This window comes from Falco peregrinus, unplaced genomic scaffold, assembly GCF_023634155.1.
Source record: "Falco peregrinus isolate bFalPer1 unplaced genomic scaffold, bFalPer1.pri scaffold_51, whole genome shotgun sequence".
Classification (NCBI taxonomy): Eukaryota; Metazoa; Chordata; class Aves; order Falconiformes; family Falconidae; genus Falco; species Falco peregrinus.
This window is the reverse complement of record NW_026599615.1, coordinates 274,027-293,870: the sequence shown is the minus strand read 5'-3', so window position 1 is coordinate 293,870 and position 19,844 is coordinate 274,027. Positions and strand designations below refer to the sequence as shown.

Genomic DNA, 19,844 nt, shown 5'->3' with positions numbered 1-19,844 from the left:
TTGGGGGCTAAGTGATTATTTTCCTCATAAAAGTTAAGACATTTGAAATTACTTTCTACCCCAAACTGAATGGAAAGCTGGACTGCTGAGATCTCTCATGAAGTGGAAAACGAGACGTTAAGGAGTCCTGGATAAAAAAGGCTGAAACTGAAGGTTTCTTTTCAATAGAAAAATAATATTCTGCTAAATCCAAACCCCTTTTGCTTCTGATGAAGCAATAGGAAGAAAAGCTTTAAAAAATTATTGTCCTAATGAATTTTTACCACGGAAAATATCAGTGGAACCATATTTTTCAATTAAAAAAGCCTCTTTACTCTGACATTTCTCATCTGTTTTATAAAGGGGCTTTGGAGAAGGTTGAGATTTTGGAGGAGGAATGTGAATTGATGATTAACCTGGCAGGAGGGCTGCGAACTGTGAATCTTGGAGCTGGAGAGTAGCACTCGAACAGGGCAATTGTGTCATCTTTACATCATTTGTAGGTAGGGAGTGTGGCAAGAAGACTAGTATGAGACACGGGGAGTGCTCTGTTTAAGGGATTTCAGTGTAACTTCAGGAAGGATTTCAGACTGAAGTAACATTGATAGCATGGTTGGTAGCTGTGGGAGAGATGCTTGTCTTTCTGAAGTTAGTCTTACTAGCTACAGTTTTAGCTTATTATCTTTTGGAATTTTTAATCCACCTTTACTAGAAAGAGGGGAAAAAAAAAAAGAAAAAAAAAAAAGAGATATCTTGCATACAGGCTGCTGCAAAACAAAGAGCACTTGTACTACACTCTGACAGCCAAGCACCCATGCGTTTCCCTCATGGACAGTATATTACTTCATACCTATAAATAATGCAACAGAGCTGTCTGGAAAGAACTAGCCCATGGTTATTCTGTTATTTGGTGCACACAGAGCTGAGACCTGGGCTCATTAACCTAGGCAACCCAAGAAGGTTATGCAAAATGTTGGCACAGCCCAGCCACTGCCATGACGTGGCCAAAGGAGAGGTGGCAGGAGGATTTGGGCAGGTTATGTGTCCTGCCGCTGAGAGCTTGGACTGATAACAGTGAGCACTGGAGCAGAGCAAGGCTGAAGTGTGGGTCAAAGGGGCAGGACATCTAATTTATGATGCATGAACTGTTATTGCCAAAGTGCCATGTTGTTCAGCTTGTCTGTTTTTCCCTGCAGGAAGCATGCCCATCACAGCAGCACCACGCAGGCTGCTGAGCAGCCCTGGGGCAGTTCAGGGAGATGTCCACTCTGCTTCAAAGCTATTTTATCGCTCCACACATGTCATGCATAACATCAAATCAAACAGCTCCTCACCCTAAGTGACTGCTCCCAGGGGCTCCTTTCCTTCCAGCCTCCTCTCTCCTGCAGTTTCCTTCTCATTTCCTTGCATAAAGCCTCCAGAACCCTCCCTGCCTGGTGCTCTGTAGCCCCACAAAAATCACTGCAATGCCACACAGAGCACACGAGCCTGCCTGGGGACCAGAAACAGCATAATCGCATCGGTGCAGACCTGCACCCAAATTAGCTAGCTGTAATGAGCTGCACGGTTAATTGGCACCACACAGCACTTATGTGCTTGTCCTGCTTTGGGGATTTGAGCTCAGCGCAGAGCCAGACACACCAATTTGTCCAGAGCTCCCTCCTGCTGCTCACCACAAAGTGGTGCCACACCAGCAGGCAGGGTTGCACCCAACAGACACTTCTGTAGGAAACATGGTGTTTCCCTTCCACCATCAGGAACAGCCTGGGACAGACACACTGTCTGGTCTAACTCATTCAGGTAAATGTCTTTTCTCCTCCCCTTGACCCTCAAGCTAGAAGCACAAGGGGGGTCTATGCACCCATATAACCTTAGTACCAGGCTCCAAGGACCCCACATGCTAAACCTGTGCCTACCCAGCTTATACTCAGCTATGTGAGCAGCACCATTTCAAGGTTTCACCAAGGTCTAGGTGAGCTGTAGTAACCTTTAGAGAAGCCAATAGACATCTGAGCAACTTCCCGGAGTGATCCAAAGAAGAACCTGCCAGATGTTCTCCTTCCCTTCTCCTTCCTCACTACCTTCATAATTTCTCTGCACTCTCATCTTTTACCATGCTCTCCTACAAGCCACTGGGTCCAATTTGCCATCTGCAAAGGCACCAACTTTTTGCTGCTACTGAAGAGGTCTCAGACACAAGGTCAATTAGCTCGGCACAGGATCGGGAACAGCAGCTCTTGGCAAGGTCAAGTCTCAAAGAAGCCCACAAAAAGTAAAGAAACTCCCCAGAGATGCACACAAAGGAGTGGCCTCGGAGGCTCAGATGCTGCCAGTTACTAGATGCCCACCCATACCAGTACATTCAATGTTTGCTCAGCTGGGACACAGGGAGTGTGGATGCAGGCAGAAACAGGCCCATGACAGAGGAGTCTGGCACAATGCAAGGGTTGTGCGAGAAGAGAGATAAACAGGTGAGGTGGGAATCTGGCACAGGAGAGAGGAATTAGCAATACAGATGGAAGCATTTGTGAAATGTTGCCTCCCAGGTGCTGGCACACACCAGCAGAGATCACAGCAGAACTCATCAGATGTCCTGACAAAAAGCTTTGTCAAGAAATGCCAACTAGCAAGAGCTGGGATTTTTTTGGACAACACGTTACCAATTCTGAGAGAGGAGGCTAGGAGCTCTGGTCAGAATGGGAGAATCCTCCTTTCTTCCCCCACGCCTCATCTGGCTGGGACAGAGGGGAGAGTATTAGCTCTCCCTCTCCTTATCAATGAGCTGCAGCTGAGTGAGCTCTTTGGTATCACGGACCTGCAGCAAAAAAGACAGAGCACCAGTAACTTAAACCTGTCCACTCACAGATTGTTGTAAAAAGGAAAACAAGACACCCATCCTCAGCAAAAGTCACAGAAGCCTTCCCCATCTTGGCACCCCCTAGGCATGGGGGAAGCTGAGTCAGCAGAGGTACAGCATCTCCGCAGGTTTGCTGTCAGACCACATGCATGAACAGCATGCCAGCTTTAAATCCCAGTTCTCAGGCACCCCTGACAAAACCAACATCACCTACATTTTGATCTGCTTTATCACAGCCTGAGCCATGACAGCAGAAGATGGAGGGCTGCACTTTTACATGAGATGCATAGAAAGAGCAGCCACAGGATCAATTTTATCTTACCCTAGGGAAGAAGGGAATGAGAAAATAGCGATGAGCAGAAATTAAAAATGCAGAAAATCCAAGGCAGAAGGGTGACTCAAAAGACAAAGGTCTGAAGTGCTTTAGTATTCAGAAGGCTGCACATATCACCGTGTAATCACCTGGAAACACGTGGGGACTGTGCAAGGGAGTGTGGGGGGTGGGGGAGATTTCTTCTTTGTGCAAAACTGCGACCCTGAGAGGAAGCAGAGCCTCCTAGTAGAGGGACAAAGAATAAAAGATTTCCCAGCACAGGGACTTGCTGAAGAGCCAGGCTGGAGCTGGCAACAGACACCTCCCTCCCACCCCGCTGGCTGCTGCTGCTGCTAAACAAGAGAAGGGGCAGGTCTGCCACCCGGGTGGGACACTGGATGCTCTTCGGTCTGAGCAAACATGAAGACCCGTCCTTCACTCAGACTCTGCTTCTGAGGATTCAGAAGGAGTGGAGACCATTTCATCCCATTTCTTTCCACTCAAGGTGCCCTCCAACAACCTCAGGCTGCCTCCCTGCTCCTCCATCACGAAGTAGCCCAGGAGTACACACACAGAGAGTAGGTATAAAGCAAACCAGCTTCTCTAAGGACATCCCAGCTTGTGGAAAAGCAGCTGCCACATAGGTATGGCAGGCCCCTCTCCCTTGCTTGCACATGGGAAGAAAGCAGTGCAATGGTTCTTTTTGCAGTCTGTGGTTTCCCATCCACCAGCCATCACAGCAAGGGCAACCATCCAGTCAGAACAGATGCGTGCAAAAGATGGGCAGTCTCAGGAGGGGTGGGGAAGGAAAGCAAAGCAAAGCAATTCCTTTTACAGGAAAGAATTGAATACTTTGAGACAGCTCATAAAGATCCAAAGGGTTCAGCCACTACAGTTTCAAACTTAAAGGGAAGGGGAGTAGCAGTAGGATAAAGAGTGAAAAACAGATTTGGGACTTAATATTCTCTGGAGCACAAGAAACGTGGAGGGGAACACAGATGTCCTTTAAACATTCCTTACATTGTAACTGCTACATCCATACCTGCACCCCTGCAGCAGGGACAAAGTAGGAGATCAGGTTTTATATTGTTACTGTCTGTACCCCACAAGTAGTTCAAGCATCAATCCCAGCTTTAATTTATTAAAAGGCTTTCCTGCTCCCCTTTGCCCAACTGCCTCTAAGTACAAACACCAAACACTGCAAAACCTTTCATTAGGAATAACAAAACTTCCAGCTTTCACACGCTCATGGTCCTCTTTTGTGACTCCTGCAGCCTCTCAGCCCTCCTGGAGCTACAAGGTTTCCTCAGCTTCTCAAACCACCACCCCCCAGCCTGGGTTTGCCCCGCTAAAACTGGTGCTACTCCTCCATGGTTCAACCCCCTAATTACAGCTGCAGCCCACGTCTCACCACAGCTGACAGGCATTAGCCACTCACGCTCACTGAGCTTAACACAGCCAATTTGCATTAACAGCCCTTGTGGGGATTTATTTTCCAGACTCATGCGTGCAAAATTTACAGAAAATGTTTCTAAGAAGAATCGTAAAGACACAGAAACACTCAAATTCATGACAAGATTTGTAACTGCAGAAAGCAAAGAGCTGCGAAGCAGGCAGCCTGGAGCAGCAAGAGCCTGGGCACAACCAGTCCTAGTAGGAAAAAAAAGAGTTCTGTATAGTAGAAAAAGTATTATTATTATTATTATTATTCCTATTCATTGTTCCTTTTCTTTCTAACACCACCACCCCCCCACCCCCGATAATGGCAGGGGTTATGTATTAGGAGCTGCAGATAGCGAATAATGTTCTCTGGCATATTTAACAGCTCATTTATCCCTTCTGTAAGGACCTGGGGTCAACAGTCCAGACTTGGTATTTTTAAACGAATTTTTAAAAGCACCATTCCCATCTCAAGTATTCTGCAGTCAGTATAATCCACCCTATGTCCTAAAACATAGATTTCTTTTTATGCAGTGAGTTAAGGTCCAGAAAATCAATGAAGTAAAATAAATACGCCAGACTATGCTCTTTCCCTCCTGTGTGAATTTTTTTTCAAGGATTTAGAATTGTATTCACCCGAAAGCGATAAAAAAGCTCAGGGATGAAATAGCTTCAGCATTAGCTGTGGCGTTGCCTCTTGCTGAAAGCTCTTGGTGTAGCAGGTTAATACGATGACGGTGGTTAATATGATGCCAGTTTTCCAGAAAGGTTTCAGTGACAAGCTGAGGGACTACAGAGCAGTGACCATGATGAATTAAGAGAAAGCAGAATAAAGAAGAGAATGAAGATGCAGAAGGATAAGGATACTGGGGAAAAGGTATCATAGGTTTTCAAAAGAGCAGCTCTGCCTCAGGAGCAGATGGGAGCTCTCTGAAGGAGCCCATGACGGGGTAGAAAAGGGAAAATACAATTACTGCAGTTTGCTTGGGTTATCAGAAAGCATTGAGCAACATCCTTTGACTAATCCTCCATGAGAAAAGAGCAAAGGTCATCATATGAATAAATAATTTGTTGAAAGATAAGAAACAACGTGTGGAAGTGAATGGTCAATTTTCAGAGCGGGCAGCGTTGCCTGCAGTGTCCAGTCATCCAATGCCTTCACAAATGAGCTGGAAAAAAAGAGCAAAGAGGAAATACCAGCGTTTGCTGATGATGCAAAGAGATTCTGGGGAGTAAAGAGGAAGTCCAGTCAACAAATTAAAGTTGTTTTCTTCTTGATCCTAGTAGTATCTTAGTCTCACAGCTAGGTCTGCATGCCTAACAGGGCTCCAGCAGCAAATGCTCCTCCACACTCACAGACCATGATAGCCCCTTGCAATGTAATTAATTTGAGGCAATTAAAGCAGTCAAGCGAGTGCCTGCCCGGCGTGCCCTGGCACGGCTGCGGTGCTGCGGAGGTACAGCCATGGCTAGAGCCAGCTGCAAGGGGCAGCTCATGAGAAGATCGAGCAGTGGAAGGTACATGAGTACATGCTTGATACTGCTGGCAAGAGCTGCCACCGTGCGTGGGGAGTGAAGGCAGAAAGCTGCCCCTCTCTTCTGGTCAAGTGAAATTGCCGTCAGCTCCCATTGCTTTCGGCGCACAGCTGAGAAATGAGGAGGAGCTCTTGCTGTGCTGCGAGGAGGAGGCACGGCCAGATGTTGCAGTGGCACAGAGCCCTGGCTCAACACTTCTGTAATGTCCCAAGGGGACTGGGGCTCAGACAGGGTCAGCACAGGTCACCAAGAGCCTCTTTGCGAAGGGTTGTGGGGTACCTAATTGCAAGAGTCAGGCACTGCTAATGCAGGCTGGCTAAAGGAGCTTGAAGTCACTAAGACCCTTGAATGTTTTGCTTGCACTTAACACCTGAGGTGTTTAAAGGCTCACAACAACGACGGGTTGTGCTACAACGACTCACCCCATGCAGCAGGTGCCCAGTATCTCTCATTTGTGTTACACACAGATGACTTGCAAAACGGTGACTGCTTAAAAGCATCCCACCAGCCTTTACAGGGCTCATAAGCCCGTCTGTATTCCTGACTTCCAGTGTCCTAGCCTGGAGAATCACTTTATTCAAAACAGTTTGCTAAAGACATGCAAACAGTGCTGGCAGCCCAGGAAGAGCTAGGGTGTGGGTTAATGAGAAATCATGGGCATCTGGGTAGTGGGGATGGGAAAGGTGCTGATCCGCACCCCTCTGCTCGGTGCCCAGGCGGGCACCACGGCTCAGCCTGCAACACACGTGGCCCAGAAGGTGTGTGGGAATCTCGTCTGCAGCTTGGAGCATGTGCCTGGGAGGCAATCTTCTCTCCTCATTCACACATGGGGCAGCCTTCACAGCGAAAGGAGTGGCTTTGAGCACAGCTAGGATGTGTAAGCATGTGAAATGAAGCACTTTGTTTCCCAGCAGGTCCCTTCATTTGTACAGCCCTGGGATGCTACAGAGAGAGGCAGGATCCAAAACGGGAAGATGAAAAAGGAGGCAGCACAGGTGCAGCTGTAACAGCCACCCCCAGCAATGACAGCTCAATCATGTGGCCAAAAGCTATGTCCCAAATCACACCGATGGGAATCGAGAGGTGACATGCTCAGGTCTGGAGACACAGAAGAGCAGCACTTCAGCCTGCTACTGGCAGCTACACTGAGTAGGGGATTTATTTTTCAGGTTTGGTTGTAGGTTTTTGGGTTTTTTTTTTTTGTTTCACTGCTGCAGGTGTTTGTATATTTTGGCATTTACAGTTTGGAAAGCAAGAGATGCACAAGGGATTCTGCTCCCTTTGACTTTCCAGTAAACCAGCTGTGGCTTTGACACCACTTCCAACACCCAAAAAACTCCCACTCTTCAGCCACATGTGGCATCAAAAGGCCATGGCACACTTCAAAGGCAGTTCTCAGCCCACTGGGAACAGTCTGCTTCAAAAATACAGATTTTACAAAACCTCCAAATGTGTAGCAATGGTACAATAAAATGTTCTGAAGCCACTAGGGCATTTTATGCTGCAGCTTCACAGCAAATTTTATGCGGTGGCTTTGTGATGATTTTTTTTGTGGCTGCTGCCACAAGCTTTTCTGTGATACAGCACAGCTGGGCTCAGCTACTGCTGGGAAATCAGCAGAGATGAAACAAAATATTTGCAATGAGACTGATCTGGGAAAGATGCTGTGTCCATAGCAGAGTTTAGGTGAAGTGAGAGTAAGTAAGTACTAAGTACTCCAGGAATAAGAGGCAGATCATCAGAGGTGCTCAGCGTGGCCAGGTGCAGGCAGGGAGGCAGGAGTGGGGAACAGCACAGCTGGGGCAGGACAAGCATTTCCCTTGGTGTGGCCAGCAGCCTCAGCCACCACAGTGATGCAAACACATGATAAACTGAGTTACACGGGGCCAGTCCATCTGACGGGGCAGAAGGGCATTGCTTGGGCTGCAAATGGGCAGTGTGCCTCCCCATCACAGGCTTCCCTGCACCCCCCCTCAAGCCACCCCCTCTCGCTCAGGGTCAGTGCTGGGGGGCAGCCTGCAGGAACCCCAACCCCATCCCCAGTCCTCCCCTTGGCTGCCTGCAGCCCCTTCCTGCCGAGTGGTGCCGCACTCAGCTACCAGAAAGCCTTCATTAAGCAAATTGTTAATTTGGACCAAATCAAGCCAGGGAAAAGTTCTTTGAAACAATAAAACGTGCTCTCCAACTGCAAAGCCAGGTGTCTGCTCAGCCTTCCTGCTGCTCTCGACTGGGGAATTAAGCCATTTTTCTACATTGGAGCTGTTTCCAGGAGAATTTCCCTCTGATGTGAGATGCTGATGGCTGCAGCCTCCTCAGGCAGGGTCTCTAAAACACAGGAGCAAGCGGCGGTGGGGAGGGACAGCGGGAAGGGGAGCACAGAAGGGAAGAAACCAATACCCGAGAGGAACGGGTCCCTGCTCAGGGTGAAGTGTCACCGCTCACATCCCCTCCAGCCAGTTCCTAAATCAAAAAGCCACTAGAGAACAAACACCACATGGGCATCTCCCCTCTGCTCTGTGGGGCCATCGCTGCCGCCCATCACTGTCCTGGTGACGCAGGGGTCACTGCAGAGAGGGGCTGTCTCACCGGCCCCGGTGACACATCTGCTACCTGCTCCTCATCGCAGCAAGCAACCCATGGGGGGCAAAACGCTTTATTTAAAAACCAGCACACACTTTTGAGTCTTTTAGCTAACACCTGTCATTTCTGGCAGTGCTTTTAGCTCCAGGTCTTCCCGTTTCAAGCCCCTGCACGCAGCCATTCCCACCCGCCTCAGCAGTGACATCGCAGCAGTGCATGGGGCACAGCAGGTAAATGCACAAAGCTCGTCGTGCTCAAGGACGGATGCTCCACTGCTGGATTTTGAGGAAAAGCAAGGGTTTATCTCACTCGAACGACCCAGTCAGTAGGCGACCCAGCCTGCCCTGCAGCCCTCTCTAACTGCAGGTTGGTACCAGTGCCACCACTGCCCCCATCACCGGATGGCTCTCCAGGGAAGTGAGTCAATGAGTCCCAGAATATCTCAGGTTGGGAGAGGCCCCTGTAAAGGCCCTTGTCCAGCTGTCCTGCTCAAGGCAGGGTGAACTGGATGGCATCTCTCAAGGGCTCTGCCCACTTTGGCATCATCCACAGAAGGGTCTGAAAAGCCACTTTGTCAACTTGTACTGGGAGACAATAAAGACATTCAACACAGCTGGCCCAACTGCTTGCACTGGAAGATGCCACTAGTCAGTGGCCACCAGGAGGACTTGACCACTGGTGACATTTGGTCTTGAGCCCCTGTGGCGTATGATGCACCGACTCTGGGAGCAGATCGAAGGCACGAAGACACTCGAAGACACCTCGAAGACACTTTATTAAAATCAAGCAAGCCTTTTATACCTTTGCAGGGGGCTGACGTGTCAGCCTGTAACTGTGCTCAGCAAGTTTCCACTCTGGGCTCTTCTTTTATTACAGACACAGCAGCTCAGCAACTCCCTTTATCTACAAGGCCACAAGCTCTGCAGACCACTCCCTATCTTCAAGGTTCTCCTCTTGCTCCCATGGCTTCCTTCCAACAGGCATAACTGTGTCTCTCTCCCAAGGTCGGGTTTCGCTCCCTGACGCTGTTGAGCTAGCTCGAGACATAGATAGCCACAAGCCCCCAGCCAACTTCCCACCCACAGTGTCCTCCATTTCTTCACTCCAGAAGTCACCCATCTGCCTATACAGAAAGTGCAGGAGAAAAATTCAAAGCCCTTGCAAAGGTGCAGGTACAAACCATCCCCTTCTTTCCTCAATACGTATGGGTGCAGCAACCCCTTTGATGTCCCACAATTACCTGGAAATGGCTGCAGCAGTACTTCCACCGTCATTTCCCCAGACACTACAGTGAGGATGAGCAGCCTGTATTTCTCCCAATTGTCCTTCTTGCTTTTCCTGAACAAAGGCTGGGTGTCTGCCTTTTGCCGGGACCCCAGAACCTCCCTGATTGCTCGGACACATTTGAGGGCACCATCCAGAAAGGGTGCCGTGATCAGACCGAGGCACTTGCAATGAGCCTGCCCAAGGCGGGTGAGATGAATCTCCCTGGGACAGTGGCCTTTGTTCCTGCAGTCACACACAGGAACGGCTGTGCCCTGGGAGGTGTCCCCACCTCAGCTGGCCTCATGCACTGCTGCCGTGGTTGAACCCCAGCCTCACGCGCACAGGGGTGCTCAGAGGCACGAGCCCGTCCCTGGCACGTGCGGAGGCAGAGCACTGCAGCAGGCACAGTGACTGCCTGGCCTCCTGCTGCCCCTGCCAGAGGCTGGCAGCACCTCAGCCCGGGGGTGTCGCGCCCTGCTCGGCACCTCTCGGAGATGGCCCTCGTCATGACCAACGGGCACGGGGACCGCGGTTCAAGGAAGCACGTTGCAGCGCTGCATTCAGGTGGTCTCCACCAATCCAGAACAGTTGATGGAGGCCAGCACCGTCACAGAGTGCCCGTTGCCTGCCCCTGCCTGCGCTCACAGGACTGCCACGCAGCACGGCAGTGCCCAAGCTGCCAGAGCACTCAGGCCTTACACCAAGACAGGGGGTCAGAAGGAGAGTGTGGAAGTGGAAGGAGGACAGCAATGGAGAGCCAAGGGGTGGTGTTCCCTGGCAGTGCTGCCATGCCAGGAACTTTTTCCCCTCCGTCTGTGGACACAGGAACTGTCCCTGCAGATCCAGAAAGGCCTTGGAAGGGAGAATCCAAGGATAAAGTTGCTCAGTGGCCCTTTGGCTTTGTTAAACAAAGAGAGAGCAGGGCACCTTCAGAAAGGAAAATCACAGAGGGAATTAGAATGGGGATGACATCTTTATCAGAAATGAAATACCACAAGCAACTACAACAAATTCAGAAGGCAGTCTGGGTCTTTGATGAATTACATTATAAATTCTATTCATAAATTTATTCCTTCAGAAAAACATCCATCTATCAGTTTGCACATTGCACCCTTGAGCTCCTGGTTCCTCATGCTGTAGATGGGGGGGTTCACTGCTGGAGGCACTTCCGAGTACAGAACTGCCACCACCAGGTCCAGGGATGGGGAGGAGATGGAGGGGGACTTCAGGTAGGCAAATGTGCCAGTGCTGACAAAGAGGGAGACCACGGCCAGGTGAGGGAGGCACGTGGAAAAGGCTTTGTGCCGTCCCTGCTCAGAGGGGATCCTCAGCACAGCCCTGAAGATCTGAGCATAGGACAGCACAATGAAAACAAAACACCCAAAGCATAAAGAGGCACCAGCCACAATAAGCCCCACTTCCCTGAGGTAGGTGTGTGAGCAGGAGAGCTTGAGGATCTGTGGGATTTCACAGAAGACCTGTCCCAGGGCATTGCCGTGGCAGAGCGGCAGTGACAGTGTATTGGCCGTGTGCAGCGCAGCACAGAGAAACCCACTGGCCCAGGCAGCTGCTGCCATGTGGACACAAGCTCTGCTGCCCAGCAGGGTCCCGTAGTGCAGGGGCTGGCAGATGGCCACGGAGCGGTCATAGGCCATGACGGTGAGGAGAAAATACGCTGCTGAAAGGAAAAAGACAATCAGGAAGAGCTGTGCTGCACATCCTGAGTAGGAGATGTCCCTGGTGTCCCAGAGGGAGTTGGCCATGGCTTTGGGGACAGTGGTGGAGATGGAGCCCAGGTCGAGGAGGGAGAGGTTGAGGAGGAAGAAGTACATGGGGGTGTGCAGGTGGTGGTCACATACTACGGTGGTGATGATGAGGCCGTTGGCCATGAGGGCAGCCAGGTAGATGCCCAGGGAGAGCCAGAAGTGCAAGAGCTGCAGCTCCCGCGTGTCTGCCAATGCCAGGAGGAGGAACTGGGTGATGGAGCTGCTGTTGGACATCTGCTGCCCCTGGGCATGGGAACCTGCTCAAGGAGGAAAGATAGCAAGAAGTCAGAGGATACTTCCCTGACTGAAATGAAAGCCGTTTCTCCTAGACCCGCCCCTGGTGCCCCATGTCCCCCCTCTGCCGTTCCTAGGAGAGCTCCCTGCAGAGCCGTGGCTGGAGCTGTGCTGAGTGCTGGCCGAGTGTGCTGTGAGGAGCAGGGGCTGTGCCCGCTGGCTGCCCAGCAGTGAGCCCTGCTCTGCAGCAGGGGCTTCATGGGAACCCTGGGGGCAGGGGCCAGTCCTGGCCTTGCACTGGCTCAGCCCAAACTGCTCCCAGCGCAGAAGGGCCTGTCAGCATCGGCTCTGCCCGTGCTGAGCAACGGCCATGGCCAGAGTCAGGTCAGGAGGGCTTTGTGCTGTGCTCAGGGAGAGCAGAGTGAGTGCTGAGAGGCGAGGGCACTGTCTGTGCCTGAGGGCAGAGGCAGGCACTCTGCTCTCTCCATCCCTCTCCTTCCCAGCTGCCCGGCAATTGCTCCTTTCTAGATGGAGAGTGATCACACTGCCATGTTACCCTGACCAGCAGCCAGGCACTGCTGAGAGCAGAGGGATCCACTGCAGAGAACAGAATGCCTCATCCCTTACCGAAGGCTCAGCACCACACTGCTATCCAAGGACACCCAGGGCTCACTGTGTGCCCTGGCAGGCACATACACCTTGGGTGGACACCCGAGGTAGGTAGTCAAGGGTCCTGCCCATGGCAAGTTCTTGCAGCAGACTCAGCTCCTTCCCCAGCCTCACAGACTGCATTGCCCACAGCATCATCGGTTAAGGGAGAGCTGGGACACCTCCTTGCTGTGGACATGTCTGCACAGGAGGACCCACAAGATCTGCGCCTGAGCCGGCAGCTGAAACCCCGATTGCCAGAGAGCCTGTCTGCAATGCCAATAGCATCTGAGCAAGGCCAGGAGAGAGACAAAGGGACACTCGGGAACTCCTTCCCCTTCCCCAGCCCGGCACACCACCTCCCACACAGCAGCAGTGCAGGACAGTCACCCTCAGGCTCTGCTCAGCGAGAAATGGCACCGTGGCAGCAGGAGAGATGCACTTCATCCCTCCTGCTGCTCTGCTGGACCAGGAGCTGTTGAAACACATGTAACCCACGGTCTAAAGGCTGTGCTGGGTGGGAGAGGAGAGCAGAGGTGTGTTGCTCAGGGAAGGCACCTGCACGGCAGACCATGGCCAGGAGGTGCCCCTATCTGCCCTGCATCAGGGTTCCCCTCAGCATCTCCCCCCTCCCTGCCCAGGGCTCTGCTGCCTGCAGCTGTCCCTGCCAGCAGCTCTTTCTCTGGCCCCAGGGCTCTTCCCTGCCAGCGCTCACAGAGCCCAGCTCAGCCCCTGTGTGCCCAGCTCTGCCCTGCAGCCGCTCTCTGTCTGCACAGCTGGAAGAGCAGCTCCCCCAAAGCCGGAGGGAAAAGGAGAGCTGATGCTGGTTTCCCCTGCAGCGTGCTGGGGAGGGAAGGCACTTGCTGACCTTCCTCATCAACCTCCCTGTGATGCTTTCAGCATCTCAGCCCCTGCTCTGACCTACACAGTTCAGATTCCATTCCTACCAAGATGAGCAAGATAAAAGTGGCAGCAGAGACTGGCAAGAAGAGACTCCAGCAGAAAACCCCTGCCATGAATGTGGTCATGAGAAGTCGCCTTGGAAATGAGGTGGGCATGAGCAGAACCTGCGAGCAGCCCTGACCAGTGCAGCACCCACTCAACAGCACGAGAACATTACCCTGATAGGGTTCGCTCAGTGCACCCACACACTCTCCCCGCAGCCGCACGGGAGCCCCCCGGCAGGCTGAGAGCTGCCCCTGGCAGGCGGCAGAGCCCCTGCCCCAGCACACAGCCCCCTGGGCTGCAGGGACCCTGCTGGCAAGGACAGCCCTGGGCACCCCTGCCTGCACAGCCACCTTCACAGCCCTGCAGCCGGCCCTGGCACAAGGCAGCCCACATGCCCTGGCCCTCCCACGCTGCAGCAGGGAAGCCCTGCTCTGCAGCACACTGGCCTCCTCCACAGCACAAGGCTCCCACACGGTCCCACAGGCTGGGGGGGGCCCAGCTGCTGCAGACCCGGCTAGGAACTGCAGAGGCATTGCCCTGCAGCCACACACTTACCGGCTCCAGGGCTCTGCAGATTTCTCCAGCAGGGAGCTCTCAGCAGCCTCCCACCAAGGGCTGCTTTTGAGCTCTCCCTGCCTCCCTCCTCTGCCCCTCTGGGCTCCCTCCAGCTGTCCCTGGGGCTGCAGGGGAACCTGCTGGGCAGCAGGATGAGGCAATCCCTCATGGGCCCTGCCTCACCTGGGGGGACACACTTATTTCCAGCAGTGGCAATTCCCTTCCTAGAAAAAAAAGCTTTCAGCATGAGAGTCACCTTTTGTTAACCCTTCAGTAGCCAGCACAGAGGGAAGTTCAGAGGAAAGCAGCTCAGATCTCCAGTGTGGGGTTTTGCTGTGTGATGGCTTCAGTTACTCTCACGCAATGTAGGCGTGTAACTCGGGGTTTGTAGTCTCCGGGCTCAAGACTCAGCTCTCCCTTGCCCAGGCCATGTCTCTGCTCTGAAGCAAAGCCTTTGCACCCACGGGCTCGGGGACACTTGGTACCAGGGTGCCTTATGGCCAGGCAGAGCTGGGCTGGTGCCACAGCTGGGGGGCTTCAGCCCAGATGTGCAGCAGTGCCCTCAGCCAGGGGCCCACGCAGAGGCAGCTGCAGCCCGTCCTGTTGCAGACAGAGCTGTGACACTGAGGGAACCAAGTGCCAAGGCAGGTGGCAGAGCTCAGCACAGCTGCTCGGCAAGGACAGCAGCCTCCAACAGCTCCAACATTGACAATGGAGTTCATGCTTGTGCGGCAATTCCAGGGCACCCGAAGGAGCGTTCCCTCCTTCGGCACAGGCCACAGCCTGCCAGTGTGTGACCTGGGGCCTGCACTCTGCTGCTCTCCTGCCTCACTCCCCTGGGAGAGGAGACTCCACCATTGCTTTGCTCCTAGAACCAAGGTGGACACGAATGATGCAGGGTTTCAGATCCAGGGGAGCATCACAGCTGCTGGCCCATCTGGCAGCTGTGCTAGAATGCCGATGCAAAGAACGTGCAGGCACCTAAAGGAGCATTGTCACTGTGCTGCCCTGTGGCTGTCAGCGCGTGGTTACTTGACCACTGGCTTGCAGGATCCCACCAAGCCTCTGTCTCGCTGCTCCCCTCCTTCTTCCCTCACCTTGATGTCTGTAGGGTTGTTCTCTCACATCATTCTCACTCCTCTCCCGTTGTGTTTTGTCCTTTCTGCCATAGGGTATCACAGAGGTGCCACTGCGATTGCTTATTGGCTCAGGTTTGGGCAGGGGCTGGTCCATTTTGGAGTCAAATGAAAGTGGCTGTTATGGCCACGGAGTCAGCTCTTGATCTCTTCTCACCGTTGCCAGCCCTACAAACACCTCCAAACCACTCCCAAACCCTTGCCATGTAAACCCACAGGATCTCTAAATTCCCCAGTAAGATGTCAGGTTACTGATCCTAAGGCTTCCTCACGCTGCTTAAATAAGACTTTTCCCCTTCCTCTCCCTGATTTAGGTTATTTCAGAGCAGTTACCCTGAACCACACCTGTGTCACCTGGGCCAAGCTCAGACATGTAACAACAAAAATAATAATGGGTACCAAGTGTCCAAGGTCCCACGCAAGCAAAATGTTTTGCTGCAGAGCATGCTGGGGTGGTGGGCAGAGGTCGCTGTGAAGGTGAAATGAGATGTCCCTAAGGAGAGCAATCCATGCTGTCCTTGGGACCAGAGACACGCAGGGCTGGACTGTGCAGTGCTGCAGGAGAAGGCATTGCTGCCAGTGATACCTCTGCCGCCCGAGAGGACACGTGGTTCCGGTGACCCTTATATCCAGAAAGGACAAGGTGCTTTTGATTGTGTCCTTGACAATGGACATCCCGTGAGGCAGGGACACTTTGAAAATCATTGGTCTGTTTCTCTATTGCCTCACCACAGCGATGACTTTCAACAGTGCTGGCTAACTGGGGAGGCCCAAGAAGGCTGAATGTTAGTCACGTGCTGCCCACCTACAAGAAGGGCAGGAGGGAGGATGGGGATAACTACAGGCCTGTCAACCTGATCTTAGTGCCAGGGAAGGTTGAGGAGCAGATCGGCCCGAGCGCCATCACACAGGAGGTGCAGGAAAACCAGGAGGTCAGGACCAGCCAGCATGGGTTTATGAAAGGCAGGTCCTGCCTGATGAATCTGATCTGCTGCTGGGACAAGGTGACCTGCCCAGTGGATGAGGGAAAGGCTGTGGATGCTGTCTACCTGGACCTTAGGAAAGCCTTTTGGCTCCACCTCCCACTGCATTCTCCTGGAGAACCTGGCTGCTCATGGCTTCGGTGGGTGTTCTCCACGCTGGGTTAAAGCTGGCTGGACACCCAAGCCCCAAGAGGTGCAGTAAATGGAGTGACATCCAAATGACGACGGCCCATAAGGAGTGATCTTTCCCCAGGGCTCAGTGTTGGGGCCAGTCCTGTTTCAGAACTTCATCAATGATCTGGATTGAGTGCACCCTCAGTGAGTTTGCATACAGCACCAAATTGGGTGGCACTGTTGATCTCCATGAGGGCAGGAAGGCTCTGCAGAGGGATCTGCACAGGTTGGAGTGTTCAGCTGAGTCCAGTTGTATGAAGTTCAACGAGGAGAAGTGCCAGTTCTGTACGTGGGTCCCAACAGCCCCACACAAGGCTACAGGCTTGGGCCAGAGTGGCAGGAAGGCTGCCTGGTGGGGAAGTACCCTGAGGGTGCAGGTTGACAGATGGTTGAGCATGAGCCATCCGTGTGCCCGGGTGGCCAAGAAGGCCAATAGCATCGTGTCTGGTATCAGAAACAGTGTGGCCAGCAGGACCAGGGCAGTGATGGACCCCCTGTACTTGGCACTGCTGAAGCCACACCTTGAACACTGTGTTTCCATTTGGGGCCCCTCACTTCAACAGTAATGTTGAGGTGTTTTAGTATGTCCAGGGAAGGGCAACAAAGGTGGTGAAGGGTTTGGAGCCCTGGACTGTTGAAGAGCACCTGAGGGGACTTGGGTTTTACAGTGTGGAGGAGAGGAAGCACAGGGGGGATCTTTCTGCTCTCTAGAACTGCCTGAAAGGTTGTTGTAGACCTGAAAGCTTTGGTTGTAGACCTGGAAGGTGGGGTAGGTCTCTTCTCCCTGAAATTCAGTGACATGACAAGAGGAAACGGCCTGAAGGTACACCAGGAGAGGTTTCGATTGGATAAGAGGAAAAACATCTTCACTGCAAGGATGGTCAGGCATTAGAACAGGCTGCCCAGGGAGCTGGTGGAATCAGCAGCCCTGGAGGAATTTCAAAAGTACATAGATGCAGTGCTTCGGGACATGATTTAGTGATGGGATTGGCCGTCCTGTGGTAACGGTTGGAGTTGATTATCTTTAAGGTCTTTTCCAACCTAAATGATTCTCTGTTCCTATGCTTCTATGATATTGCAAGCCGAGCTAGACCAGTTGCTGAGCAAGTTGCTCTAGCTGACCCTGCCTCAGTTGGAGGGTTGGATTCGATGATCTCCAGTGGTCAGTCCAACCTGGAAAAAGAAGCCATGTATATGGAAGCTCATATATAAATTGTGTCAACACAACTACGGAAGTTCATGTGAATAAGGTTTCTCCACTCAAATGGCTTGTGGGAAATGAATTTGATAAATCTGAACGAAACAAGGCTGCTTTTCTGTGGTCAGGTCATAGAGCAGAAGGAGGGTGATGGAGGGGTATGTTATTAAAAGAGTAACTGGGTCTCAGGAACTCCATGACAGGAGGACGTGCCTGGCTGTGAAGGGGCCTGTGAGGTCAGTTCTGTCTCTGGAGGTGATAGGCCAGCAACAGGAACATGGCTGGGAAAGTCCTTCTGCCAAGCTACAGCACAGGACCTCTCCAGGAAAAGGGCTGGGGTACCGGCTGTCATGTCCATTTTGCCTGTGCACATGACAGAACACCAGCAGGCACAGGGCTTGGTCACGTCTCGGGGAGAAGCTGAAAGGCCAGCAGCAGCCATGTGGTTTAGAAGGCCATGTGGAGGTGATTTCACTTTTTTGAGGGGAAAGACCACTAAAATAGCTATTGAGTTAGGTTCCCTGCTTGGAAGGCGGTTCCTGAGGTGGTAAAGCTTTGCTGGGCAGTGGGAAAAATCTCAAGAGAGGAGAAAATGTGACAAAGGAAAGCTCTGATGGTGGAGAGTGGCTATCGGGAGGAGGAACTGTCACTGCAAGGGTCCTGCTGCGGTGCAAGAGCTCAGCCAGAGGGAGCCTGGATCAGCCCATGGTTTGTGTTTCAAGGAACAGCCAGTGAGAGTGGAGGTACCTCAGCGAAGGTATGGCAATGTTGGGGTGAGAGCAAGGCAGGGCAGCGAGATGGTGCCTACAGCCTGCAGGGAAACAGGGGCAGGGCTCCAACCATGCAGGACAGCCTGTGGTGAAGAGGGCAGAGGGCACTGGCAAGGCTGGAAGGCACCAGTAGAACCCAGGTCTGTGTCCCCTTGGCTGTGGCAGCTGTCTCTGCCTCGGAGGGCCATGACAAGACATGATGTCCTCCGGCACGGGGGCATCGTTGCCTCCTTGCAGCCCCATGGGGAAGCTGGAAGTTGCTGTGCCATTGCTGTCCTTCACTGGGCATTGGATGCCCACCTTCCATGGCGCCCAGGAAGAGCCCTGAGCCCTGTGTGAGGGACAGCACCCACCTCCCCACAGGCTGCAGGTCACGGCTTGGCCTTTCTGCTTCATCAAGTAAGCCAAGGCTTTGCTCAGCAGCAGAGCTGCCTGCACAGCGCCTTTGCCTTCCTGCACTCACAGCCTCCAAGGATGGGCTCTAACAAGGCCATGGGGAGGCTTTCTCAGCCATGGCCCTCAGTGGGGCCCATTAACGCTTCCAGATGCTGTGGGCTTTGCTCCTGACTTGGTGTTCTTGAGAGGTTTCTTCAGTCTCCTCTGAACACCTGAAGTCCACAACACCACAGACACCCTGGGCTCATGACGAGGGAGAACGCCCTGACGAGCCCTCTCTCTTCCATCAGGGACATCTGGTCTTCAAGGCTTGAACACCTCATAAGTTTCAGAAGTATAGTTAAAGAGGAAGGCAGGTAATGACCACTATGGAGAAGTGATAGAAGACTTTTCCAATGGCAACTGATGCAGCATGCCTCCTGAGGAGTTGTGCAGAGGTGGGAAAAGCAGTCCCTGGAGCTCAACACGGTCTGGACAGCCTCACTTCTCACCTCCCCAGCCCCACTGTTTATCTCCTCAGCCCCATGGCACTTCCATCACTTGACATCAGACTTCTCCAGCCAGCTCTGCAGGTGAATATAGGAAGTGCTTGGCAGTAATTATCGGCTGCTTTCCTTTAGAGAAGAGGGTGTAAACAGGAATAAGAGAGGGATTGCTTATCAGGGTGTGTGTTGGGGGAGTGGGTTAAAAATTAATATGTAAAAATAAATTTCTCAGCTGTCGTATTGTTAGTTCAAGCAAATCCCCATGAGGTCTATTGCCACAACTGAAGAGTTGCCCGTAGGGAATATTAGAGACACTACTGACAGACAGTCCAGCTTTTCCACTCTGAACCTTAAAGCAGAAGCTACATAGGTAGAACGGATTGGAGTGATCACAGAGGAAGAGGAGAAAGGCATTTGGAGATAAACTTCTTAACCCAGAGCTGTAAATCAGGAAACCAGGACGTCAGCATATTCCAAATGTCTTCAATTTCATAGCAGGTGTGAACTTCCTGGGACTCATGACAAATATTAGGATGCTTCCAAATGCTTTTTATATCTCTAAAAATTCTCCAACAATGAC

The 19,844-nt window shown here is 52.3% G+C and overlaps 2 protein-coding genes across 3 annotated transcripts in view; both read right to left on the bottom strand.

Moving 5' to 3' along the window:
- LOC129783537 (crossover junction endonuclease EME1-like) overlaps positions 1-19,844 on the bottom strand; it is a 178,276-nt gene that overhangs the window by 13,332 nt on the left and 145,100 nt on the right. The window lies entirely within an intron of this gene.
- Positions 2,735-11,590, bottom strand: LOC129783556 (olfactory receptor 14J1-like; the record flags this gene model as incomplete). Its single annotated transcript, XM_055793512.1, has 2 exons — positions 2,735-2,794; positions 11,126-11,590. Coding segments are annotated over 2 exons (525 nt in total), but the record flags the coding sequence as incomplete, so codon positions are not given.